This window comes from Alosa pseudoharengus, unplaced genomic scaffold, assembly GCF_046254945.1.
Source record: "Alosa pseudoharengus isolate Yale_2024_CS ecotype anadromous, Long Island Sound unplaced genomic scaffold, YU_APseudo_1.1 YU_APseudo_1.1_scf_4, whole genome shotgun sequence".
Lineage (NCBI taxonomy): Eukaryota > Metazoa > Chordata > Actinopteri > Clupeiformes > Clupeidae > Alosa > Alosa pseudoharengus.
The window spans coordinates 15,218,748-15,246,724 of record NW_027468774.1 but is presented as its reverse complement, the minus strand read 5'-3'; the positions used below and the strand labels follow the sequence as shown (position 1 = coordinate 15,246,724).

At 42.2% G+C, this 27,977-nt stretch overlaps 1 protein-coding gene across 1 annotated transcript; it reads left to right on the top strand.

Annotated features, from left to right (window-relative positions):
• The first annotated feature begins 783 nt into the window (after nt 1-783).
• Nucleotides 784-27,643, top strand: kcnh4a (potassium voltage-gated channel, subfamily H (eag-related), member 4a). Its single transcript, XM_076266623.1, has 15 exons — nt 784-859; nt 9,876-10,109; nt 10,914-11,045; nt 11,672-11,808; nt 16,915-17,176; nt 18,752-18,909; nt 20,040-20,247; nt 20,448-20,642; nt 20,993-21,192; nt 23,331-23,580; nt 23,875-24,074; nt 25,120-25,502; nt 25,854-25,939; nt 26,525-26,601; nt 26,705-27,643. The coding sequence occupies exons 1-15, from the start codon at nt 784-786 to the stop codon at nt 27,641-27,643; spliced, it is 3,537 nt and encodes a 1,178-aa protein (XP_076122738.1).
• The last annotated feature ends 334 nt before the right edge of the window (nt 27,644-27,977 follow it).

Sequence of the window (27,977 nt, the reverse complement as noted above, 5' to 3'; positions counted from 1 at the left end):
AGGTGCCAAACTCTACTGACTGACATGCACGCCTGACTGAAGAGCTGAGGTGAAGCACTGTACAAGGCAACAGCTGCTCGTTTATTTTGGATGTGAAGCCCGTTTTAAAAGGACTCACCTACATCTGTAGACTGCAGACTCATCCTGTAGACTGAGACTGTACACTCAGACCTACATCTGACATGAAGTATAGAAGATATGGAGCTGAAACCACAGCCAGCTCCAGTGAACAGAAATGACATTTAGAAACTGAAGGTAAATATATATATTTTTTTATTCTTAGATAAGTCCAGCAATGTCGATTAAAGAATCATATTTATGACAAAGTTCCCTTGTTATATTGAAGTGTATCCTAGCCGAACAGAACTATCAACTGTCTTGTGTTACATTTATTAAGATCTGAAATGTAATGTAGCAATTTAGTTATTTGCTTTACTGGAAGCCATGCATGCTTAAATGATCTTATCAACATCAGAAATGCTGTTTTGAGTCATGCTATTACCAGTGATAAAATATGGTGGAGTTTACCGCATTGTGTTGAACAGTGAGTGCTTCTGTGCTGTTTCCTGTGCAGTATGATATGAATGATGCGCTGCTGGGTTGTGCTATCCGTGTTCTGTTCATTTCTTTCAGTAGCTATGCTAATTTGGATCACTTTACTTTGATGTGGACTCTGACACTGTGCCTTTTCCCCACTGAACTAACTGCAAAGTGCAAACCCTTTCCCTCTCTCTGATGAGGTGATGCAGTAAGTGTGCGGTCAAAGAAGTGGAACTTGCAAAGATGCCAATCATGAAAGGGCTTCTTGCCCCACAGAACACCTTCCTGGATGCCATTGCTAAGCGTTTTGACGGCACCCGTGAGTAGACTGTGACCAGATTGTGTAACCCTTATTATTATTATTATTATTATTATTATTATTAATAATAATAATAATAATAATAATAATAATATTAGTTTTGCTATGTAAATACTGTATGTAAACATTTAAATACATTTTCTCAAATGTTTACAACCAAGGGTGGCATTAATAAAACAATTAAGTAAATCAGTTAGATACAGTAAATTATATAAAATTACTTTTGAAATAATAACCTCTTATTTAAATAATAACATATAAAGCATGTACATTTGTGAAAATAGGTTTCGGACATGTAAACATATATGTGCAAGAATATTTACATACAATAATCCATTCAATCAATATGTCATTTGAAAAGAAAAAAAAAAGATGGCTGTCAATTACATTTCCATTTGGACTCTGGAAAGCGCAGCTGGGTGTTTTATTGACAGGTCATGGGCTAAATATAGGAAAGGTCACATTATATATTACCTGTCATTACCCATCTCCAAATCACCATCTGGACCCCTATGGATTATCTTCAGTGTCAGGTGAAGCAGCTCACTCAGTTGTATTAGAAAGAGCATTATTGTCATATGCTGTCATCTTTAGTGTCTTGGAAGGGTTGCTCTGTAGGGGGAAGATGGCTTTATTGGTTTCAGTTTTATTTTGTGATTTTTCCAATACAGCATTATTATGATTGCACCTTTTTTTCACAAAATCTTATTCATACTTTTTTTTTTTTTTTTTACAAAATATTCATACATAAACATTTCCACCTTTGTATGTGGCTCACATGAATAGGGTTGCAAAATTCCGGGAATTTTCAAAATTGGAAACTTTCCATGGGAATTAATGGGAAAATATGTGAATTAACAGGAATAAACGGGAATTAATGGGAATAAAATGGGAATTTTTAATATGGCAAGTTAGTCTATAACAGGGGACTTAAATGTAGTGGACAAAACCCCATCTTGCAGTCTAATATTAGTTAAAACAACCTGATTTAATGCTATTTCAGTCAAATTTCTACCCTGCACAATCAATCACATGCACACAGCAATCGGCATAGGCTGCTAGACATAAAGGAAACCTATAGTGCGTTCATATGCATGGGGAATTTTTTTTCCAACCAATCGGATTTTGTTATTGAGTGGTGTGGTGTATCTTGGGCAGTTCAGTGTTGCTAGTTTAGCACACTAGTAAACCATAGGCAGAGAATGGGATTCTCGCTAGCATGCTAGCTAGCTTTGTATGCTAAGCTAAGCGAAAATACAAACATACAAATCATATTGCTTATTACGAAACAAAATGTTAATGTTTGTATATGAAACAGTTTGTATGAATTACCCAAAATTCCCAGTTAATTCCCGTAAATTCCCATTAATTCCCATAATTTCCTAGCCTGGGTGCCATTCCGAACTTAGTCCCGCCCACAACATTTAAGGTCGGGAAGTTCGGTCTGGCATTGCTTCATTGTGGTGGAAGTATGCTCGCCCTACGATGATGGACAGGTGAGAAACAGCGCCTGGTCTATCATGTCATCTGAGCACGCTTATATTAGGCTTATGTTTGAAACAAAAACGCTGTGGCTAGAAGGATACATGGCTTTTAAGACCCCATATTGAAAATTAATATTATTTAATGAGGTTGTATCACTGAAAACAATTATTTCTGAAAACTTTGGCCAAAGTTGAGATGTGGGAAAACTCGTGGGTTCACTTTCATCAAGGGAAAACAGCGCTGTTGCATTGCGACATGTTTCCTCGTTCATTTGAAATCTCTGATTGACCACCTGTTCGAGGGATTTGCGACAGCCTTTCCCAGCTGTTTAACATGTTTGTAGCATATCAGTGTTCAACAGAATTATTTTTAAAAACGGAGGGTATATAGGAGAAGGATGGTTCGTGTGTTTTCTTCCTACACCTCACGGTAAGCTATTTTGTTGCTCTGATTGGTTAGGTCTAGCCAATTGAGTGCAGAGGCATTCCCCCCCTGTATCGGTTGAAACACGCCCCATAATTAAGTCCCAATGGAGCAGTATCAGACTCATATTCTGACTAGAATTGAGTATGACTACGTCAGGCTAATAATTTCCTTTAATTCCATGAAAGTGTCCAATTTGGAATATTTCCAAAATTCTCCAGCTTAACTTCCCATGGTAAGTTTCCGGAAAGTTTCCGGAAATTTACTGGAAATTTTCCGCCTCTTTGCAACCCTGAATGTATCCTTCTTGTATCTGCTCTTGACTAAGGCTCACCTTACTCTCCATGTGTCTATTAATACTGTCCTTTGTCCGTATTGTTGTGGTGTAGTGATGGAGATTTACTGTGTGTTGTTCAGTCTTTTGTGCTAACAGACACACAAAAAACCTTAAAGGGACACCAGGCAAGCCTGAGTGCTTTTTCTCTACAAAGCTCCCCCTAGCATCCTTGATTATGATTGGTTGAATCGTGTTCGATGCTGTTGTATATTTTCCCGATATAGCACGGCTGAGACTGCATTTCGTTCTATATTAAAGGTGCGATTTGTAGGATTGTTACCGAACGTTCTGTAGGGCAAAAATAAAACACTGGTGAACGTTCTCAAGACTACCAGACGCGAGCCTCTTCTGGGTTGCCAGATGTAATGAAGACTTAGCTAACGTTAGTTGACCTGCAGCTGCTTTAACGTTTCTCCAACCATGACAGCTACACATTACGGAAACAGTGAAAACAAAAAATACCTCTCTAACCAACGTAACATATTTAGCTGAAGTTAGCGATGCAGATGAAGTTTAGCCTAGGCTACCTGTTGTGGAGAAATATGGCCAGCTCTGAGTCAGACTTGATATTCTTCGTTTGACGAAAACGTCACCATCTCAGGAAGCTCCTCCGATGTCCACTTAATTTGTTTCTTGTTTTAATTTTGGAAATTTGCCTGCCTCTCGGCTCTCGTAGGCGTTCATGACTACAACTGACAGCTGTTGACAGTTGGCCTTTGCTAATTTGGCAACCCAAATAGGAGGATGCGCTAGCCCATTATTAATACACTATTCTAGAATTAATCGTTCAAAACATAAACGAAAATTCCAAGAGATTCCGCCCCGTAACTCATTTTTTTTCATGGGTTTTACAGGGTTTTACGGGTTAGAGTAATGTTGTCAAATAAGCCATTACTTCAATTCATCGTGTTTCCTTACTCTCTGACAACATATGGTGCTCATTTTTGGAATGGTTACAGTTTATTTTCCATTATTTCCTACATACTGGACCTTTAATGCGCTTAGAATGCATAATGGTTCAAATTCAAAGTTGCTGAGCAACAATTCCGATAATAATCCTTATCCTTATTATCCTCATCCTAGTGATCCTTAGTGATGCTATTGAACTCATTAGAGTCTCAGATTACAAAGAATAAGCCCATAACACTCCCGACTCATATAGGTGCACACACACGTACACACAAACACACACACTCACACAAAGGGAGAGAGAGAGAGAATGAATGAACATCAGCAGAAACACAGCATGCAAACAATTAGTAAGATGAAAATAAGAGGAAACATATCAGCTAAGCATCACCTGATGGTTATTAAACCCCACTCATAGTGCTTATCTATTTGTGATTTGACAGAGCGAGTTCCTCGAAATGTCCTGTTGTTTGCAAAGAGGTCTTGCAGGGTCGCCGTTTAATGGAACAAAGTGGTGTGTTGTGAAACAGAGAATCTAAGCCTTTCTCCCTCTGAACAATGAACTCCATCAATTCACAGACCTCTCTTAGTAAAACGCTAGAGAGACAGATAGAGACAGACACGAGTCTGCCACCCACCTGTAGTCCTTTATCACCTGCCCAGCCATTTCCTCTCACACTACATCATTTTTGAGTTTGTCAAGACCTGGGGTACATTAAAGCTCTACTTGTCACTGAATGGAGAGAGCTGCACTGTGTGAGTGAATGTTTAATGCCTCTGTTTGGTAATATAACAGATGCATGCTACTTGAAAACATGGCCATGTGAGTATAGGCACATGTCTGCGTGTTGGCCTAGTGAACAAATGTTCACAGTGTGTTTACGACTATGCATTGTGAGCACTTGTGGCTGTGTGTGTGTGTGTGTGTGTGTGTGTGTGTGTGTGTCTCCACTTTCTCTTTGACACCTGAAGATGCTTCTAGAGGAGCTGAAGAAGAAAGAAGTGGAGTGATAGGCTGTGAAAAGCACACACATACACACACACGCATCACACACACACATCACACACACCAAAATGGGTTAGATATATTTAGGATATGAGCTAGAGGCTGGTAATACAGTGCACCTTAAAATTAATTTGCAGTTGCAAATACACATTCTGAGACATGCATAGATACACATACAGTACAACACACACACGGGCGGCTATATATTATGCATATATAGAGTATTGCATATATTACAGCCCAGCAGATCCAAATACAAAGTTCCGCAATACTTTAGTTGAATTATAGTGAATTATTGATTTACTTACTTTTATTAGCAATCTTTAACATGATATTTAAATTATTTATATTATCACAATAAAAGTAAATGTTCAAACCTGCTTAGAGTTTGCGAATACAAAGTTTAACGCTTGTTGATCATTAATAAATTCAATAGTGATAGTGAAGAAATCCTAAATATCAAAAAGCAATATGATATAAACTGACGTCACACCTCAATATTTTAAATTCCTTGTTGCTCTGAGTTTTTTGGTGTAACATGATGCATAAAATGGTTAGTCAAAGGGACCATATCAAAAGTGTCTCACTAATAGAATGCATGTACTCGCCCAGTCTTCTCCCACACCATCATGACCTTAAAGGAGAATTCCGGTGTGATATTGACCTAAAGTTTGTTGAAACATGATACCGAGTGTGAACGTATGTCTCATAGCCCATCTCGGCTTGTCCCCTGCACTCCAAAATCTGGCGCTAGTTAGCCGATGCTACCAACAGCTTTTTCAATGGTGGTGCTTCGGCATCGGGCTAGCCATGCAAATAAATCACTGTTTTACACCATTTACGAGGCTCAATGTCTCGTTTTAAATGTCAGGGCCCTCGGAAGTCTACCAATGAAGTGTGGAGATACATTGAGCCTCGTAAATGGTGTAAAACCGTGATTTATTTGCATGGCTAGCCCGATGCCGAGGGGACAAGCCGAGATGGGCTATGAGACATACATTCACACTCGGTATCATGTTTCAACACACTTTAGGTCAATATCACACCGGAATTCTCCTTTAAGCTTCAGCAGCGTGAACACAAACACTCTCCCATAGGCTACACACATAGATGAGGACACATAGACATTCTACAGTATATGCACAAATGCACTGTATCTAGAGGAACTTTAACCCCTTTGGCACCCTGTCAGAATGGTCAGTGTGAGTTGTCATGGCAGCACCAAAGCTGTCTCTCAGTAGCCTAATGAAGCCTAAAACATTACATTTACACTAAATGAACTAAATTGTATTTTAGAGGACACTTAAAGTGTAACTCTGGCGAAAATGGACCCCAGCACGAATAATAAATTAACCAAACATAACAGTACGGAATCCTTGCAATACTGGGTTGGAGGAGCTGGTAGGGGCACAGTTCTTAACAAGTGTTCTTAACAGTCTTCTGTTTTTAGGTGTTCTTAACAGTCTTCTGTAATAAACTCCGGGTTCGTTTACTACGTTGTTGGTGCTTTGTTTTATGTGTAGGGACCCTGAGCAAGCTACTGACGAGGTTTGGTGCTGTTTTGAACAATATTACTGGTTAAAAAATGCTATATGGGAAGTGTTTGCTCACCGCTTTGCTCATAGCTAATCTATTATTTGCGATTTGGGGCTATAGCTTATACCGGGGCAAGCTCCGTAGTGGTTGATCAACGAAAAATACTGTCTCCGCTTATTTGATGTGTTTTAATGCAGAAAAAGACCCTGGGGCAAGTTTTCGCCAGAGTTACACTTTAAGCAAACAAAGCACTTTACATTTACAAGGACACATTTATTGAAATCGGTCACAGACTTTGCTATAAGCAAAGCCTTAATGAGAGGAATGACCATTGAAAGTTCATCAATAAATCCATTACCACCAGTTGGCCTACTAGTCAAACCGTTCAACGTTCAACAGAGGATAACATTTCAACAGCACTCCACAGAGCATTGACCCACCTAGATGAGCCCGACAGCTATGTGAGGATGTTATTCGTGGACTTCAGTTCCACTTTCAACAGGATCATTCCTCACAAGGTGGTCTGCGAACTAAACCCCCTGGGCATCAGCTCCTCTCTGTGTGCATGGATTTTGGACTTCCTGACGAACTGGCCAGAGAGCGTCAGAATTGGCAAGCATACCTCCTCCAACCTTACACTAAGCACAGGAACCCCACAATTAAGCCCCATGCTCTACACACATTTTCACATATGACTGCACCCCAATCTGTCCATCAAATTCGCCAATTAAATTTGCGGATGATACCACCATTGTCGGCCTGATCTCCAGTGGGGACGAGACTGACTACAGACGAGAGGTGGACCATCTGATTGTGTTGTGCAAAAATAACGACCTAGTACTCAACACATCAAAGACAAAAGAACTGGTCATAGACTACAGAAGGTCAAAGGTCAAGGACTACTCTCCACTCCACATACAGGGAGACCGTGGAGATTGTGGAATCCTTGAAGTTCCTCTGTGTCACCATCTCCAAACAGCTGACATGGACTGCCAACACCGATCAGCTTGTGAAAAGAACCAGCAAAGACTTTTTCTGAGAAAGCTGAAGCAGGTCAACCTCCCCTGCTGTTGAACTTCTACAGTTGAATCCATCCTCACACACGGGGCCACAATCTGGCACCTACACTGCTGCTGAGAGACATGACCTAAACCGAGTGGTGAAGGTGGCACAGCGCACTGTGGGCATGGACCTCCTAAGACTGGACTCAATGTATGCCAACAGGATCAGGAAGAAAGCACACAGTATATACAAAGACTGCACTCACCCTGGACACTCTCTGTTCGAACCTCTGCCATCCGACACAAGGGTCAGAGTAATAAAATCAAAAACAGACTCGGGAACAGTTTTTACTCGAAAGCCGATGGTATCCATTACTCCCCACCTCACAGACAAATGAAATTAGAGGCTTATAAATTGCTGGTAGTCTAAGGCTACCCTGATGGTGATTCTTAATCTAATTTATGTATTTTATTCTATTTTATTCTATTTATTGTCAGTGTTGGGAAGAATACTTTTAAATGTAATCAGTTACATAATACAGGATACATGCCTTAAAATGTAATTTGTAACGTATTCCGTTACATTACTCTATCTAAGTACCGTATTCTAAATACTTGGATTACATAAGCGCTATTTTACATTTTATCAAGTGTGAATCAAGCTGTTATTTCAGTTTTTAAGACCCACAGGTAATGTCAGCAAAAACCCACAACTTAACTTTATAGGATAAACTGAAACACTATACATTTTGGCACAAGATCATCTCATAGAAATATTAGAATTTCAGTTCAAAAAGCCCAGAAATTCATATGAGAAGGATTCTAAAAGTAACCTCTTAAAATGGCCAAAGTAACTGTATTCTGAATACCACTCATTGAAAATGTAACTATAACTAAATACAGTCACTCATATTTTGTATTCTGAATACGTAATCCCAAATACATGTATTCAGTTACTTCCCAACGCTGTTTATTGTGCACAGCTCCAAAGAGAGTCACACAAATTTTCATTGTACTGCTGGTATGGTGAAAAATAAAGTTAATAATTAATTCATTATTTAATTAATTCATTCATTAGCCTTCAGAGCCATTAACACCAAAGAAGACAAGAAAGAACACAAGCACTTTTGTGGTGGTACTGGTTTTTAGAAAGCTAAGGCTTTCAAGGATGCAAGGCTGAACGATCGTCAGTCAAACACATTCTTTTGAAAAATGTCTGAATAAAGAATTACAAAGGCTGTGAGTTTAATGATTCACAAACGATTCTTACATGGCCATTTTTTGTCATTGGTAATTGAAATGTCTTAAGAGTGAAAACATGTTCAGGGCTTTAAAGTAATGGGCAGTATCTCAATTTATGTAAGTGCTTGTGAAACAATGTAAAGGTCATTCTGTCACATTTTTTTATTTTCTGTCCCCCAAAGATTCTATCAAAACTAGTTGATGGATATGCATACTTGGTCTGTACTTTGTCTGTATCATTCAGTTCATCTGCATGATACAGACAAATTCCATTCGGCCTGATGCATAGTCTGAAATTACATGAAAAAAAACAGATTTATTCCACAGAGTCACCACAACGTTTAAACTTTAATGAATTGCCATTATGAGCCATTGCCTATTATTCATATAGAGGAGAAAGGGCAAAAGGAGTGGGAGAGAACCTCTAAATTGGGACAAGCAATGAACGCGTAGGAGGAACAAAAGCAAGCAGGCGGAGATTGAAAAAAAAAAAACGTGTCAGGGAGGTGAGATACATGCTTGCCGAAGAGGTAAAGAAAGAGGCAGAAAAAAAATAAAAGTAACAGTGACATTTTTACCTTGTGTTCCACGGATGCCAGTATGTCAGACGAGGAGATAATTACCACAGGGGAGAACCTGAATGCAACTGTGTACTGGCAGCCAGCAGCACAGGAATGGCAGTTCAGTCTGCTGTTATATCAGCAATGGATGGCAGGCAGTGTTTGCATAGTGCAGGCACATTAGATTTAGGAGCCAACACAACTACTGCATTTATTTGATGCATACTGTAGCCTGTGTTGTGAAGTATTTTTCTGCAGGTTGTCTGCTGAAAAAGCAAATAACAAGCCTCACCCCATTCTACTTGGTTAATTGAGGAGGGGGTTAGTCTGATTTCCATAGCTTCTGATTTGAATTACTGGTAGACAATTTCAACAAACATTTTTACAACTGACACAAAGGCTACAATTAACTAAAGATAAATGCTGATTCTTCTATATCTTCTTCTTATATGTTAAAATTCTTAATACATTTCTTTATTTGTTTTGTATATTAATTTATCTCTACTGGGGCTTCTAGACAGCAACTTCCTGTTGGGAAATGCACAGGGTTGCCGTGGATACCCCATCGTGTACTGCTCCGATGGCTTCTGCGAGCTCACGGGGTTCGGGCGGACAGAGGTCATGCAGAAGACATGCAAGTGCCACTTCCTGTACGGGCCAGAGACCAGCGAGCGGGTCACCCAGCAGCTGGAGAAGATTCTGGAGGGCCAGCGAGAGTACCAGGCCGAGGTCCGCTTCTACAGGAAGACCGGTGAGAATGAGGGTGCCAGAGTACCTGGTGATACGATGTTGTCATGATACATTGCCCTCATGATAACAATAGTATCACAATATACAGAGAAATCTGCAATTCCTGATACAGAAAATAATATAATCTATCACTTTATGTATCTAACAGATACTGTAGGTAATATGTGTCTAACTGAAGACAACAAGTACTCCTAAAAGGCAAAAACAGGAATTATGTATTTATTTCAAATACAACAAAGTACACTAAGCCCTTGTACTGTCTGCCATTTTCTCCCTGTGAGTTTCTTCTTTTTTTCCTCATACATTTGATAAGTAGCTTCCCAGCACGAGAAGTCAAGTAGTTAGTAGTAACTCAAGCCAAATGGGTTGAGGAATCTCTACTGCAATTCAGATATCTCTGGCATCATGGTATATCACAAGCACCTGATACGATACACCTGATACGATATTCTGATATGGTTATATGGTCCTGCCCTTAGTGAGAACAAACTGGTATGGCTGCCCACCAAAGCCCTAATATTAGAACCCTCATTTAGGTTAGTCATTCTGTGCGAAGCTGACGCACTGCACATAGTGGCAGCCAGAAATGTCCATATGTGTGTTGGGCTTGGGAGGACTAGGCTACCTCCCAAATTAAAGCTGATTCCCCTTGTGAGTATATTATGTGGGTGATGGTCTTACTTTCTTTGTGTGAGTGCCACTTTGAATGAGAGACTTGTTATTTAGAGGTTGTTAGTGGTGATCGGCTAATTGTGTTAGACATTTTGAGCACATCCTAAAAGTCTTTTTCTGCATGTTCCGTCAGGAAGCCCATTCTGGTGTCTCTTGGACATAGTGCCAATAAAGAATGAGAAAGGAGAAGTGGTTCTCTTCCTGTTTTCCTTCAAGGACATCAGTGACTCATATGGGAATACTCATCACAGTAGCCATAGAGATGGTAAGGAGATGCACACCACAACCCTGGCACGACTGTACCTCACACACATGCTGACATTTCCTAGATTTCTAGATCCATACTATATCTGAAATCCTTTATGATTCTAATCCTGGGCTCTATGGAAATTATATCAACAGAAAGCAATGAGTAACTTCATGTTGGAAATAGTCTCTGTTACTTTTACTACTTTTTACTACAATAACAACATTTAGAAGGTTGTATTTTTTTGTTGCACTTTAAAAGCACACTCGTATGTCATAAATCTTGTCAAATTAATAAATGTGTTTCTATGTTAGATTTCAGATCTTTCTACTGAACAAAGATACACTATATTGCCAAAAGTATTGGGTCACCTGCCTTGACTCGCATATGAACTTAAGTGACATCCCATTCTTAATCCATAGGGCTTATTATGACGTCAGTCCACCCTTTTCCTTCCCAGAAGAGTTGAAGCTGCTATAGCTGCAAAGGGTGCTATTTCTCAGAATCATATTAAACCCTATGGATTAAGAATAGGATATCACTTAAGTTCATATGCGGGTCAAGGCAGGTGACCCAATACTTTTGGCAATATAGTGTATCTTAGAATAAGGAATCTCATAGGATGTTTCTTTTTTACTTTTCAGCAAGTATATCTGAGGACGAGTGTCAGAGCATGAAGGCTGGCAGCTCGCCCCTCAGCCGGGCACGTGAACGTGGGAGGACCGTCCTGTGTCAGCTCACCAGCCACTTCACCAGCAAGAACAAAGGAAAGCTAGCAAATGTAAGTCATCAACTGTCATTAGAAACTGCAACACAAATGTTCAAAATCTAATGGCCAAAAATGCCTGTGTGTTGGTCCTCCCAAAACAAATTTGATATGTGAGTTGTCACAGGCACATGTAAAAGGGCTTCAGCTATCTCAAAACCCATCAACTCTACAAATCTCAAAAACACCAATCCCCTTGTCCTTGAAATGCAGTACTTATAATCACTCTATGCAGTCATTACACAAATTAGGACAATCTGACAGACAGCATAAGTACTGCTTTGGCCCATGCGCTTGACTATGCTGCTCCTATGTCATTACGTAGACGCACTCGTACAAAATCAGTGCCGTGGTATACGGACAACATCCGAGCGCAAAAAAGGACTTGTCGTAAACTTGAGCGCAAATGGCGAGAAACCAGACTAGCAGACTAGCTTTGTAGAAAGCTACAAAGACTCTCTTTCCGCTGCAAGAACAGCATATTTCTCGAACCTTATAAATTCCAATAGAGACAACCCACAGTTCCTGTTTAATACTGTCAGCCAACTCACACGACCACATGTTCCTGTATCTAGTACAGAATTCACCGCTGACGACTTAATGACCTTTTTCATGTCAAAAATCCACTTGATTAGAGACAAAATTGTCACAGTTCCAGATGTTCTGAATACAGAGGACCAAAGTTTATCTCTCACCCCCAGTTGCACTCTCTCGCAGTTTGAATCTATCTCCTTTGAGGCTTTTATGAAACTAGTCAAAATATCAAAGTCTACAACCTGCCAGTTGGATCCAATACCATCTACTTTGTTTGAAGAACTGCTCCCTATTTTAAGTAACTCCTGCCTCCTCCTTTTTAATAAGTCACTCACACTTGGCATTGTACCTCTGGCATTCAAGTCTGCTGTTATCAAACCACTACTTAAAAAGCCAAATATGGACCCTGAAGTCCTGCAGAACTACAGACCAGGCTCCAACCTGTCCTTTATGTCTAAGGTGCTGGAGAGGGCTGTTGTGGAGCAACTTACAACCCATTTATCTCAAAACAAATTTCAGTCTGGATTCCGGTCCGGTCACTCGACAGAATCAGCTTTGACCAGAGTTACGAGTGACTTATTACTTGCAAGTGACGCTGGCCAAGTATCTCTTCTGCTTCTTCTCGACCTGAGTGCAGCCTTCAACACTATTGACCACAGCATACTCCTTAGCCGCCTTGAGAACCTCATTGGACTTAAAGGGTCAGTCCTCTCCTGGTTTTATTCTTATTTATCAGACAGAACCCAGAGTGTAATTTTTAATAACACCAAATCCAAACAGTGTGATGTAAATTTCGGCGTTCCACAGGGGTCAGTTCTGGGCCCCATCCTCTTCTCCCTATATTCTGCCATTAGGCACTCTAATTAGACAGTTCAAGGTGAACTTTCATTGTTACGCTGATGACACACAATTATATGTCCCTATACACCACAATGACCACTCTAATATCCTTAAGCTACAAACTTGCCTGTCTGGAATTAAGAAATGGATGTCTAAGAACTTCTTACTGCTAAACTCTGACAAAACTGAGCTACTCATAGTGAGACCAACGAAGAGTTATAAGCTCCCCGACGAACTGTCAGTGGAAATTGATGACTGTGCAATCTTAGAGAGCTCAACTGTTAAAAACCTTGGTGTTATATTTGACTCTAACCTAACTTTTCAGCCCCATGTTAAAGCTGTCACTAGAACTGCATACTACCATCTAGGCAATATTGCAAAGATTAGACCCATGCTATTACTCCGTGATGCTGAAACACTGGTTCATGCTTTTGTGTCATCAAGGTTAGATTACTGTAATACCCTTTTCTCTGGCCTTCCAGCAAGCACGACACGGAGCCTTCAGCTTGTCCAAAATACAGCAGCCAGAGTCTTAATGAGAGTTAAGAAATGTAGTCACATTACACCTGTTTTAGCTGCTCTTCACTGGCTACCTATACAAGCTAGAGCTGATTTTAAAATCCTTCTTCTTACTTACAAGGCCATAAACAATCTTGCCCCTGCTTATCTAAGTGAGCTTCTTAAGCCATATGTACCAGCATGCAAATTGCGTTCCATGAGTGCTGGCCTTTTGACTGTTCCACACATAAAGAAGAAATCAGCAGGGCATAGATCCTTTGCTTTCCGGGCACCCACTCTCTGGAATAGCCTTCCACTATACGTAGAGGCTGGTTCTGTGGACATTTTTAAATCTAGACTGAAAACATATCTTTTCTCTCAACACTATGATCAGTCATCAGCTACCTGATCCCCTTGTCCATTGACCTGATGTGATTATTGCTTTTATTTATTTACTATATTTATGTCTATTTATTGTTTTATCTAGGTTTTTTATTTGTTTTACAATGCTTTGTTTTATTTACTGTACAAATCAATGTGTGTTTTTATTATTTTTATGTTATTAGGGGTATACTCCTACTCCTAACTGTGCATGTTGTTGAAGTGTCTTGAGACCATGGTCATGGTGATATCACACTATAAATATCAATAAATTGAATTAATTGAAATAATTGAAATTGACTGAAAACTAGCTTGTAGAAATGAGTGACAATTTTGCCAGATCTTTGTGAAAAATAATGATGGGGTTATGTAACTGCAGGCAAGAGCTGGAAATTTAATGAACTGTGAATTGGTTCAGCTTGGCAGCAGCATCTGCAGAAAACATGTGCTTTGTCCAAGTTAAGTGGCCGGAGGCCTCCATTAGATGATTGATTTCTGGACTCTGACAGGTGTAATTGCAGGATTAAGTTTTGGTCAGATTGATTTAGCCAAATGTACAATTCATGCTGTATTTCTATCTGGGTGGAGGTATTGAAGGAGCCAAAGATGTGTTGATCATTTTGCAGATTTTAAGAACGCAGAAGTCTGACATTTGTGCCATTGTGTTTCTTTATTCATCTTTGAATATTTAAAAGAGTTTAACAGAAGATGCAGAGAATAACAAATAAGAATTGTCCTTCAACAGGCAATACTTACACAAGCAATCCTAAATAAGCCCAGAATGCTAAATGTGCATTGTAACACCCACCAACGTAATAACTTCCCACCAACGTAATAAACCACCAACGTAATAAAAATCTGCACAAAATCAGCACATTTTAAACGTAATAATCCTGCCAACGTAATCATTTCCCACCAACGTAATAACTGTTGCCTACTGCCAATGTAATAACTCAATTTCCCACCAACGTTAGGAAGTTATTACGTTGGTGGGAAGGTTAAAAAAAAAAACACTTTGGAACCCGGTTTCAAAAAAGATCGGTTACGGACTCCTAAAATGCCGGGGTCGTGTGGGCGCAAGGCCTATCCGATAACTTAGATGACTTTAGAAAATTAGACGTTTTTCTTTGATGTGTTGATTGCTTCTTTAAATGAGTGGCCTATTGATCACTAAGCTGTCAAATTAATAAATATGTGCATGCATGCATGTGTAGGTTACTGTGTGTGTGTGTGTGTGTGTGTGTGTGTGTGTGTGTGTGTGTGTGTGTGTGTGTGTGTGTGTGTGTGTGTGTGTTTATGTGTGTGTGTGTGTTTATGTGTGTGTGTGTGTGTGTGTCTGTGTGTGTGTGTGTGTGTGTGTGTGTGTGTGTGTGTGTGTGTGTGTGTGTGTGTGTGTGTGTGTGTGTGTGTGTGTGTGTGTGTCTGTGCATGTGTGTGTGTGCGTGTGTGTGCTTGCTTGTGTGTGTGCATGCATTAGTGTGTGTGTGTGTGTGTGTGTGTGTGTGTGTGTGTGTGCACACGTGTGTAGCTGATATGGCCCCCCATAAACGGAATTCCACGAAACTTGGTATGTATTCAGAGGGTCTTATAATGATCCTGATTTTAGCTTTTTCATTTTTGCAACGTTTTATGATCATGAGATGGTTTAGATGGTGACAATTTTTGACAACTTTACCCTTACAACTGATAAAACCGATATAATATCACTAAATCAGTGATTTATTACATTGGTGGGAAGTTAATGTAATATTTTTGTTAATCTTCCCACCAACGTAATAACTTCCTGCAAACGTTGGTGGGAAATTATTACGTTGGCAGTAATATTACGTTTAAAATGTGCTGATTTTGTGCAGATTTTTATTACGTTGGTGGTTTATTGTGTTGGTGGGTGTTGCAGTGCATCAAGGGCATCGTAGAAGTAGTATGCAGAGATGGAATGAGTGGTTCGTTTGCTTGCATCTGAACCACCACAGACATTCCCTCTGGTCAATTACCTCATTGCTTCTTCACAACACCTTTGAAATGGCACTGTTCTGTATTCTCGGGCATTGTTCCAATTGCCAGGAAATACTCTTAGTGAAGTCACATGAGGATGCAGGAAAAGGCTGCTAGTCAGTGTTTTTTTTGAAAGGTCATGTGTTAAAAAAATGTCTTTTAACAGGGGTCTTCTATGGTGCCTTTTGAAATTGGCCCAACCTTTAAAATTTAATGAGCTTCAGAGAGATGACACCATCAGCTGACACCTGCAGTAAGATGTCTGCTGCTCAGATTCTCTTCCCTATAGCTTTCTTCCCTCTAGACTTAGTGATGGCTGTTAGCACAGTGAGGAACTGGTTGCCAATGGTTACATATGCTGCAGGGGCTGTTTTAAGACAGCTTATTTGCACTTTGTCTTGCGAAGGTGTTGTTAGATGTGTCAGTTACCAGGTTACACGTCTTCACTTCATCTTGGTGTGGCCATGCTAATTGTTCCCCCATGCAGCCTTCTCCTCCCAGCTCCTCCTGTTGAGTGGAAGCTCACTGGTATGAGGTGGAGTACGGGCGTCAGAATACGCCTTGTACTGATCCGTAAAGATAGAGTAATGAATTAGTGAGTGCACTAATTAGTGCTAATGTCTGAGGGAGGGAGTGAGTGAGTGAGTGAGTGAGTGAGTGAGAAGGAGTATGTCAGAGTGTCAGAGAGGGAGTATGAAGGTGAATATGAATATGTGAGTTCTTGTGGTATACTGCATGAACAGGCCAAGCTAAATATGTGCATTGCACACAAAAGACTGTAACTGTCACATAGCTTAACCACAACCACAATGTAATATTATTGTCTAGCCTTTTTCCCTCTTATTTACAATCTTCTCCATGAATCCTTTCAAGAATGTGTTCCGCGGACCATCCCTTCCAGAGTACAAGGTGGCTTCAGTGAAGAAATCACGTTTTATCCTGCTACACTACAGCCTGAGCAAGGCGTTGTGGGACTGGCTGATCCTCTTCGCCACCTTCTATGTGGCCGTGACTGTACCGTACAATGTGTGCTTCTCAACGCCTGAAGACAGTGACCATGGCAACGACGACTGTGATTCCACTTCCCGGAGCACCATAGTCAGTGACATTGCTGTGGAGTTGCTCTTCATACTAGGTGATTATGTGAAGGTGTGTGTGTGGAGAGTGCGAAGGAGTAAAGAACAAGAAAGAAAGAAAGAAAGAAAGAAAGAAAGAAAGAAAGAAAGAATGAGAAAAGAAAGATAGGCAGAAAAGGGGAAGGTAGAAAAAACACATTACTTTTCTGTATCACTGCCCACTGCATCCGTGCCCACGGTTGTTGATATTTGAGCACAACAGACAATTGAGATATAGATAGATAGATAGATAGATAGATAGATAGATAGATAGATACTTTATTGATCCCCAAGGAGAAATTCAAGGTCCCAGTAGCTTAAGACACCACACACAACAACATAAACAGGATGATAAAATAACAAATCCACATGACTAAAAAGAACAGTAAAAGATACTGAAGATACTAAAACAAGGATCCACATGAATGTATTAAGGATGTATAAGTCCAACAGTGCAACAGTGCAGAGTTAAAGTCTAGCGACCAGTATTAGATATGGACAATATAAGAGAAAAATGTAAGCACAGTAATATAGCAGTTATAGTATAATTATATGGACAATATAGAGAAAAATGTCATCTGAAGCAAGGTGTTGATAAGCTGGACCAGTAGCTTGGTCCAAGCCACTTTGTAATATTCAGATGTACAGAACCAGGACTGTGGATGAACAGTGGTTGACCACACATGCAGGACAGACAGCTTTTTAAACTAAATTTGACAAAATTGTGTGTAATCGCATATATGCAGCTTTAATATGGCAGTGCGCCACATGTCGGCATTGAGGATTTTTTTTTTTATTAGGATCTCATTCTCTCCAGTTTCCCAATTTCCTTCTTCACTTGGTCTCAGATTAAATGTGTGACCTACATGAGAGAAGTGGCACTTTCCTCAGCTCCGGAGGTGCCAATGGCACCAACACTATTTAATCTTAGCAACCCAGCTGTCTGCCAGTGGAGCAAAGCCCCCTGAACAGACCCTCCACTTCCTCCCAAGAACTCCAAGAATAACCATAAGAATAACAATGCATTGTACAAATGATTAAACATAGGCAACACTGTGCTGCACTGGATGGTCCATCCCACAATTTTGTCTTGTGCCATGGTGTCAAAGAGGTAGAGGACAGTGAGCTTTCGTAACTACTTAAGAAGTTAGGAAACACTCTCTGAATCAACATGTAATAGATGGCTTTTACAGTACATGACATAGATTAAACAATATAGTTCAGATACATGTTACGTTCACACAATCCATTTTATAAAAAGCACTTTTATCTCTAACAGTGAAGTCATGATACATGAGTAATGCATTGCAGAAATGAATCTTGTCTTCACTTTTTCCTCATACCTTTCCTGCATTCTCTAATGTTAAGGGTAATTGATGGTGGGGGTGGATCAATAATTACTTCTTGATTGAAGTGGGTCAATAACCCCTTCATATTGAGATAAGCCACACAAAAACAACTGAAGAGGTCAGTTTAGCTGTTCAATATGTCAGATAAGAACGAGCTGTGGAACTGACTTAGTCGATCTAACGACCCATTAGGCCCACTGTCCTAATGAGTGAGAGACTGATTAGGTTGCTTCTCTGCCTCCACAGACATTGTGCTGAACTTTCGCACCACCTATGTGAGTCAGTCCGGTCAGGTGGTCTACGACGCCCGCTCCATCTGCCTGCATTATTTAGCCACCTGGTTCATCCTGGACGTCATCGCTGCCCTACCGTTTGACCTGCTCTATGCTCTGAACATCACTGTTGTAAGTTTGATCTTCAGAGTGTCACTGCTTTTATGTTTGTGTGCTTTTGTGGGAAGTGCGTGTATGTGAGAGAGAAAGAGTGGGAAAAAGAAAAGGAGAAAAAAGAAAGACAGACAGATAGATTGAAGAATGGAAATTAGAAAGAAAGTGGTTAGATTTTTTTTCTTCCAGAACTGCACAGTGCAGTGCTAACCAGGGCAGCCGTGGCCTACTGGTTAGCGCTTCAGACTGGTAACCGGAGGGTTGCCGGTTCGAACCCCGACCAGTAGGAAGTGGCTGAAGTGCCTTGACCTAACCCCTCACTGCTCCCCGAGCGCCGCTGTTGTTGCAGGCAGCTCACTGCGTCGGGATTAGTGTGTGCTTCACCTCACTGTGTGTTCGCTGAGTGTGTTTCACTAATTCACGGATTGGGATAAATGCAGAGACCAAATGTCCCTCACGGGATCAAAAGAGTATATATACTTATACTTATACTTATATACTTAGAACACCATTATCTATGGACCGATGGAGTCCTGTTTTTAGAGGAAAGAGCAGAGATCTGTTTTTCATTCAATCTCCCTTTTGCACTCGTTCTCTTTTAATTACACACAGCAAGTGTACACACACACACACACACACACACTGTTTCCCTTTTTCGCTGTAGTGAAAGTGTTCTTTCCTGAGGCAATGGTGGTGAATGAATTCACTTATATCGGCTACAGGCGCTGAAGTCCACTTCTGTTTCTGAAAACATCACTTATTTTCATTGTAAAGAGCCACTGTAGCATAAAAATGGACAGAAAAACTGCAGGCACTATAGGAACTCTTCTGACCCCCCCCCCCCCTCTCTCTCTCTCTTTATGTGTAATTCAGTCTATTCAAATGTATATGCCTGAGGTTTAGCTCTTGATAAACGTTTTAATATAATTGTTCTACCAATTTTGGAGTAGATTTCTATGTTTGTGAGTGCATTTATTTGTCTTGCTTTGTAGAATACTGTATGTCAGTGCCTATGGAACATGTCTAGAGACCTTTTTTGTGGGGGATTGTTGTGTTTGTGTGTGTGTGTGTGAGTGTGTGTGTGAATGTGTGTGTGTGTGTCTGTGTGTGTGTCTGCGTGTTTGTGTGTGTGTGTGTGTGTGTTGCAGACGTCTTTGGTGCACCTCCTGAAGACGGTGCGTTTGCTGCGTCTGCTGCGTCTGCTCCAGAAGCTTGACCGCTACTCCCAGTACAGCTCTGTGGTGCTGACCCTGCTCATGTGTGTCTTTGCCCTGCTGGCCCACTGGCTGGCCTGCGTGTGGTACGTCATCGGCTACAAGCAGCTAGAGAGCAATGACCCACTAACCTGGGATATAGGTATGTTTTTAATGTGCCACTGTGTGTGTGCATGCACATGTGCGTGGGTCTGTTCCCGGTCTGTGTATAACAGCCCTGTATGCTACGTACTGTATGTGTCATTCATAAAGAAAACTAGACATGTACAGTAAATAGATAAACAGATAGATGTGTATGATCTATTCATGTTCTGTCTGTGTCCGTGCCCTGTTGTCTGCTAGGCTGGCTGCAGGAGTTGGGGAAGCGTTTGGAGTCCCCATACACTAATGGCACCACGGGGGGTCCATCAATGCAGAGCGCCTACATTGCCTCGCTCTACTTTACTCTGAGCAGTCTGACCAGCGTGGGCTTTGGCAACGTGTGTGCCAACACAGACGCCGAGAAGGTCTTCTCCATTTGCACCATGTTGATTGGGGGTGAGCCTGACAGAGTCACACATACACTCACACGCACACACACACACACACACTCACACACACACACACACACACACACACACACACACACACACACACACACACACACACACACACACACACACACACACCAGACACACACACACGGACACTCATATGGCTCTTAAGAAATAACAGGGACTATAGGAACTACTGGGAAACAAAAATCCTTGTCACCATAAAATCAATCATGTCGAGACTTGTATGGACTTCCCAATTGACACCATGAGGTGAGATACAGAAAGAGATGATTAGGAACCATAATAATACCCCCCGCCCCCCACCCCCCTCTCTCCATCTCTTTCTGGCAGCTCTGATGCATGCGGTGGTGTTTGGGAACGTGACGGCCATCATCCAGCGCATGTACTCACGGCGCTCGCAGTACCACACGCGCATGAAGGACCTGAAGGACTTCATCCGCGTGCACCGGCTGCCTCAACAGCTCAAGCAGCGCATGCTCGAGTACTTCCAGGCCACCTGGTCCGTCAACAATGGAATCAATGCCAACGAGGTATAAAAACAGCCTCCCTAATGATTCCACCGGATCTGCCCTACTCCCCTGGAAACAGCCAGGATTGCCTTATTTGGGGGTAATGACTCAAAGCTGACCAACATGGTGGCTTGAAGGAAGGGTGGGAAGGGGCTGCAGGGTGGAAATGGAACAATCAATGTGTCTCACTTTTACCTTGCTGCTGCAAGTAGCGGTTGGTTTCTTCATAAAGAAGTTTCTTGACTAAGTCAGTATTGGTTATACACCCTTAATAAGCACTACTATTACATTTGGGAACATTCTCAGCATATCCCATAATAATCTGATCTCTAGAATTGCACTTGACTAAATCAGTATTGGTTATACAGTACACCCTTAATAAGCAATACCATTACACTTGGGAACATTCTCAGCATATCCCATAATAATCTGATCTCTAGATTTGCACTTTTAAGTTTGAGAGCACAATGAAGCTTTTAGCCCGCAAGGCTGCAGGTTCCAGAGATTTTAGAACAGCTAAAGGGCACAGCATGATGGAGCCTATTGCCTTTCTAAAATGGTTGCTACATATACCTGACAAGATTTCATAAAATAACAGCACAACAACAAATGTAATGATTTATTCATAGATTCTTCCACTTAGAAATATATTTCTTCTGTCAGAAAGGTTGCCAAGCAACGATGAGACTCAGCAACTCCAACTTTTGTATCAATTCATGGCGCATTAATATGGAATGAAATGCAGTCATTGTGAAGGGTTGCGTTTTTTTTGATGGCATCGAACATGATTCTACCAATCATAATCAAGGACCGGGACTATTCATTTAAGAATCCAAGTTTGAGGACCCAATGCAGGACTTGCATGGTTTTGTGGATCCATATATATTGCACAGCAGGGCACATGAAGAATACCATATGTATGATTCCTGTATTGTCTCTTAAACTGGCTGAAATGGCTTACAAACAAACAAAAAAACAGGCAAACTTATTCTCCGGCATATAAAAATATTATGTGTGTGGGTGGTCACGGGCCGCACTGCTGCAGATGTAGAAATTATGTAGGCGTCTAATAACCCAAAAATAGAATTTGAAGTCTGTGTCATGTACACCTTTTCCAGAAAATTGCTAGCATCTCCATACAGAGTGAAAAAAGCCTTTGTTTTTGATGATGATGATGATGGTGGCCATTTGGCCCAGTAAAAAGAGCTGCAGCTAATAAGTGGTTCAGCGACAGCAAAGCCGCAGAGGGTGGACTCATTCACCCACACCCCCATTTAACACCAGCTAGATTTATGCACTGATAAAAACACAGTCACGATCATACACACATGGACACACACACACAAATGTGAGCCCACGCTCAACACACTCTCAACAAGACAGTTCACAGGAACTCTCTGAATTTAACGCCCCCTAATAAGTTGTTGGCACTCAGCCATTTTTTGTGTAAACATGCAGCACCATGTGATTTGGGAAAGTTTTCCATTAGATCAGTGCGGTGTGCTGATAAACGTTTAAAAAGAGAGCAGCACATTCCTGTGAAGTTATGAGTCAGGATGACTTTTTGGGACTAATTAAAATGCCATTACTCCAGAAAAGTAATGACCTAATTTTTGTACATCTTTTGTCCTTTGACTTGATGAGCTTTATCCTTGGTATCCTCCTGAAAGCTTGATTTAGTGTACCATGGATAGGCTCTTGATTGGTTCACCATGCTCAATCTTGAGTAGTGAATTTCCCATTGTTGTTCCAAGTTGGTACCCTGGAAATCCAGAGTTCTCGCGAGAGCCCAATGGAATTATCTCTGCCAGACACTCTGGCAATGAGCAATGATGCACGTTACTTTTACCCCTTGCATCCCGGGGAACCAATCAAATCGGCGTATCTGATATAGGCGGGCCAGAGGCAAGCTAAACTGATGACGACAGCGCTGCAACATTGGAGGTCAGTAAACATTATCCAATTGCGTGCAGTGAGATTTTCAAATGCATGCTTGGTGCCGCCCCTCGAATTGGGTCATTACATTGTTCGTGGCCAGACCCTTAATCTTTCTAGATTACCAGGGTCTGGATTTTCCAGGCTACCAAGTTGGTGCATGATTGGTCGACTGGTTCTCACAGATCTGCTTTGATCAATAAAGCTTGTTTGGTTCTGTGCAGCTGCTGCATGACTTCCCGGATGAGCTGCGCGCCGACATCGCCATGCACCTGAACAAGGACATCCTGCAGCTGCCGCTCTTCTCCTCAGCCAGCAGGGGGTGCTTGCGCTCCCTCTCGCTCCACATCAAGACATCCTTCTGCGCCCCCGGAGAGTACCTCATTCGCCATGGTGACGCGCTCCATGCTCAGCACTTCGTCTGCTCAGGGTCGCTCGAGGTGCTGAAGGATGGAATGGTGCTTGCCATATTAGGTCAGTGGCGGGTTGTGTACATGCCAAATAACTTGGGCTTGGACTTCTTCATAGGTGCCAGAAACAAAGGTTTGGCAAAATTAGAGTTGGTAGTTGTAGATATGTATTACTGTATTACAGTATTATTGTGCTAACATGGTTATGTTGAGTGTGCTAATCTTTTTTGTAACTGTGATTTGTGATGAGACACTCTCTCTCTGTGTGTTTCATGTGATTTGTGATGAGACACTCTCTCTCTGTGTGTTTCATGTGATTTGTGATGAGACACTCTCTCTCTGTGTGTTTCATGTCCAGGTAAGGGAGATCTGATCGGCGCAGACATCCCTGGGCAGGACCAGGTGATCAAAACGAACGCAGACGTGAAGGCGCTCACCTACTGCGACCTGCAGTACATCAGCATTCGAGCTCTGCAGGAGGTGCTGGAGCTGTACCCGGAGTACAGCCACCGCTTCACCTCAGACATTCACGACAACCTGACGTACAACCTGAGAGAGGTACACCTCGCTGGCTGTGTGGGCAGTCACCACTCTCTCTGGCCTGTAGTGTGTAATGTGGCCGCTGATGGACTGAGTGGTTTTTTTTGTGTGAGTCATGACTGGGGAAAGAAATTGGGTGCAGAGTTTGAAGAACTCCTTGACCAAAAAATGAAGAGCTCATGTGTCACATCAATTTCTGTCCCCTTCACACACACACACACACACACAGACACACATATGCACAGTTGCACACCTCTTAGTAAATCCTCTTCTGTTTTCTGGTTTTCATTTGTAGGGTATGACGAGGTTCTCTCGCTCTCCTCGACTTTCACAGGTACTAACTGCCTCAATAAACCCAGTCAAAAAACACACACGCACACACACACACACACACACACACACACACACGTCACAAAATGAATGTGTTTGCACGCTGTGTGTGCTGTCCTCGTCTTTCATCCCAACATGAAAAGCACTGAGACAGAACAGCTTATGTAACATGCTGACTGTGATTCTGGGAAGGTGGGCTGGGAACAGTCCGTATCTGCACCCAGAGTGAGCACAGAGCCAATCTGGAAAGAGAAAAATGGAAATTAGTATTCAGACTGACCCCTCAGTCACACACAGACAATTACGAGCATAACAACAGCTCACAACCAGCTGTGCCACCTGCCCCACAGGAAACCCACATTCATCTACAGGACAGTCAGTCTGCTGGTGTATCATACTTGCTGTCCTCTCGCTGTCATGGGAAACTCGGAACTTAATTATCTGTGTGTGTGTGTGTGTGTGTGTGTGTGTGTGTGTGTGTGTGTGTGTGTGTGTGTGTGTGTGTGTGTGTGTGTGTGTGCATGTCCGTCAGTCTGTCTGTCTTTATTTGTCTGTCTGTCTGTCTGCCTACATTTTTTTTTTCCATTGCCATTTGAATCTTTTGGAAATAAATGCTGCGCGTCTGGGTTCTGAAGGACACATCAGTGGATCTCAGCCAGCTTATCCTTCTCTCTTCACTCCACAAGCAAACATCTCTTCTCTTTCTCTTCTCTCGTCCACTATGTTTTTAAAGGATCGTGCAGAGTCGTCACTGTCCAGGGACTCAAAGCTCCCCTTTATCATTAAGTCTGAGGAAGAGGATGACCTCATCAAGGACACTAGTTTCTCATCCTCCCCTGGCCGACCGCCCCTGCACTCCAGTTTGGGAAGCCCCTGCCGACAGTCCTCCCTGACCACCATGTTGGGGGAGGAGCTACGCCACATCAACATGCTCCGCCTCTGCCGCTCGCCCACTCAGGGCTTCCGAGGCCGAAGCCCCTCCCCACAGCCAGCCAAAGAGGAGCTGTCCCCCAACCATGGGCCCACCCACACCACCAACAGCAGCTACTGCCATAGGCCAGCTAAACTGCTCATCCCATCCCTGACCTGTGTGAGCCCACTGGACCTGAGCCCCAGGTGCGATACAAACACAGAACAAACCAAGCATGTTGTCATAAAGACATCCAGACTTCCTGTTAATAGATGCTTACATAGATATTTTTAGTATTTTCAATGTTTATATAATAGGGCATATTTAGCCTCCTTTGCTGATGAGAGTATGGCAACAGCTATATTTGACCTAAAGACCTATAGGAATGAACTTAATGGTATTGATTGAATACCCTTGAATCGTTGCATTTTGTGTGGCAAAGCCTTTGGCATAGTGAGTTGTATAATGTGCTGTAAGAATGTGTGTGCGGTCTCATAACCAGCCTGGATAATAATTGGAACCCATTGTGTTCACTGCTGACTTTACGCTCCAAACAGAGTTGTTGATGGCATTGAGGATAATGAGAGAGCTTTTCACTTCAATATGGAGCAGTCTGTAGGCTCTACCAACACAGGAGTCAAAGGTGAGATTAGCAATACAACTACATGCATAATATCTAGTACATCATATGACCGTCACTCAGTCCTGCATGTTCTATCCACAGATAATAAATCAAGCTTTTCAATTTCTCTCCATCCTACTCCATTCCCTACTCATGCAATGCATAGGTAATGTGTGTGTGTGTGTGTGTGTGTGTGTGTGTGTGTGTCAATTTGTGAGTGGGTGATAGCCCTGCTTGTGCTTCATCTTTCTATCTCTCGCCTTGTAAATGGGGGTGTCGAGCCAGGTGGTTCTTAAATTTGCAATTCATAAATTTGTTTCAACTAATGTAGTGTTCATATCCTGTAAGTCGCTTTGGACAAAAGTGTCTGCCAAATACCAAAACCATGTGCCCTGGTGTCGGTGTCCCGGGAATCATCAACGAAAAGTTGCTGAATAGAAATTGTTGACAAAACCTAAATATTCAGTCATAATAAATAGTGCATATATATATATATATATATCGTGTATGTGTAATAGAACTTGTAATGCTGACTGAGTTTATTATCAATCTTTTTGCTGATGAACTGACTATGTCAAATCTTCCTGCTCTGACTTCCATCCCCAGACCCTTACCAGGTGAGTGCCAACCTGCTCCTGGAAACTGAGGATGTCAGACAGAGTGTCAACCAACTCAACAAAGAGGTAGCTATTCATGAGGGCTTGTATCAAGTAGACCTATATGAACACACAGATGTCAGCATGCACACTTGTTCATAACTTGATGGCTTTATTCCTCCTGTTCCAGATAAGTCATATGAATCAGGAGGTGTCAAATTTGACTAAGGAGCTCCATGAGATGATGCACTTCCTCCAGACCCATGTCACCCTGCCGCACTTCCACTCGTCCCTGTCCTCCTTTCCTTCCTTGGGACTCCAAGTGGTGCCCACTCCCTCGGTGAGCAGCACCCTGGCTGCCACAGCTCCCGACTGGCATCCCCGGATGCCAGTGAACATGCCCACTGGTTCCGCATGTGTTCACCCCGACTCTTTGACCAGGGATAGCCTGGCCCACAGGAATGTGTGGGGCTGTGGTGGAAACACTGCCCAGGTCAGGGCGTCTGTGGTGGGCCAGGAAGGAGAGACGGCTAGCCAGCACCCACCCAACAGTCCGCAGGCCCCCTGCCCACACTCCTCTTGCTACTCGGACAGGGACAAAGCTGCGGGGCTTGGAGCGGACACCCAGCAGAGTCCCTTCCAGACCTCCAGGACAACACAGAATTCTCCCTGTATGAGCCAGCAACATGCCCAGCCGGCACCTACCCGACTGGGTCTCAGCCTCTGCAGCTCTGGACTGATGCAGCCAATCGGTTTTGGTGGCTCAGTGGCAACCCCAAGCCCTTCACATCCCATTTACTCCCATGGCAACCTCAGTCGGTCCCACCCATCCCTTAGTTTTCCGGTGACCTCCGAACTCTTGAGACCACACTCCGGAATCCCTACGCCGATCCACACCTCCCTTACACCGATGGGGCAGTCTCAGCTCCATACTGTCGTCAGCCCTCTGATGCACACTGGGATTTGTAGTCCTGGTTCTAGTCTTAAGCTGCTGCTGGGCTATGGACACCCAGCTGGGTCCAGACAAAACAACCTTGTGGGCTCTAGTCCAGTCCACACACATGACGCCCCGCCCTCCTCCACAGCAGAACCACCTACATCAGAGAACAATGGAGCATCTGGAATGTAACTATAATGAAAATAATAATGATCTGAAAATATGTTGAAAACTATTTGAGATCTCTGGACAGCCACAAAGAATATTGGTGGTATTATATAGTTAACTATTAACTAGCCTAGTGGTACCATTAACTAGTGGTATTAACAAGATACTGTTCACTAATTGTTTTGTGTTTCGTCTACGAGGAACATGTTAACATGGATTATCTAAACTGAAGCACATTTGTTGACAACATGCTAACAGTATACAATAGGGTACAATAGGATTTCCCAGGTTCCTGAGCCACTCTCTGGAATTTAACAGTGTCAGTGGCGATTCACTGTCTACAAGTTTGTCTGGTCAG

Coding starts and splice junctions, on each gene's coding strand:
- kcnh4a (XM_076266623.1), top strand. CDS start 784: ATGCCAATCATGAAAGGGCTTCTTGCCCCACAGAACACCTTCCTGGAT. Junction 11,046..11,671: donor TCACAGTAGCCATAGAGATG/GTAAGGAGATGC, acceptor TTTACTTTTCAG/CAAGTATATCTGAGGACGAG. Junction 25,503..25,853: donor CCACTGGACCTGAGCCCCAG/GTGCGATACAAA, acceptor CGCTCCAAACAG/AGTTGTTGATGGCATTGAGG.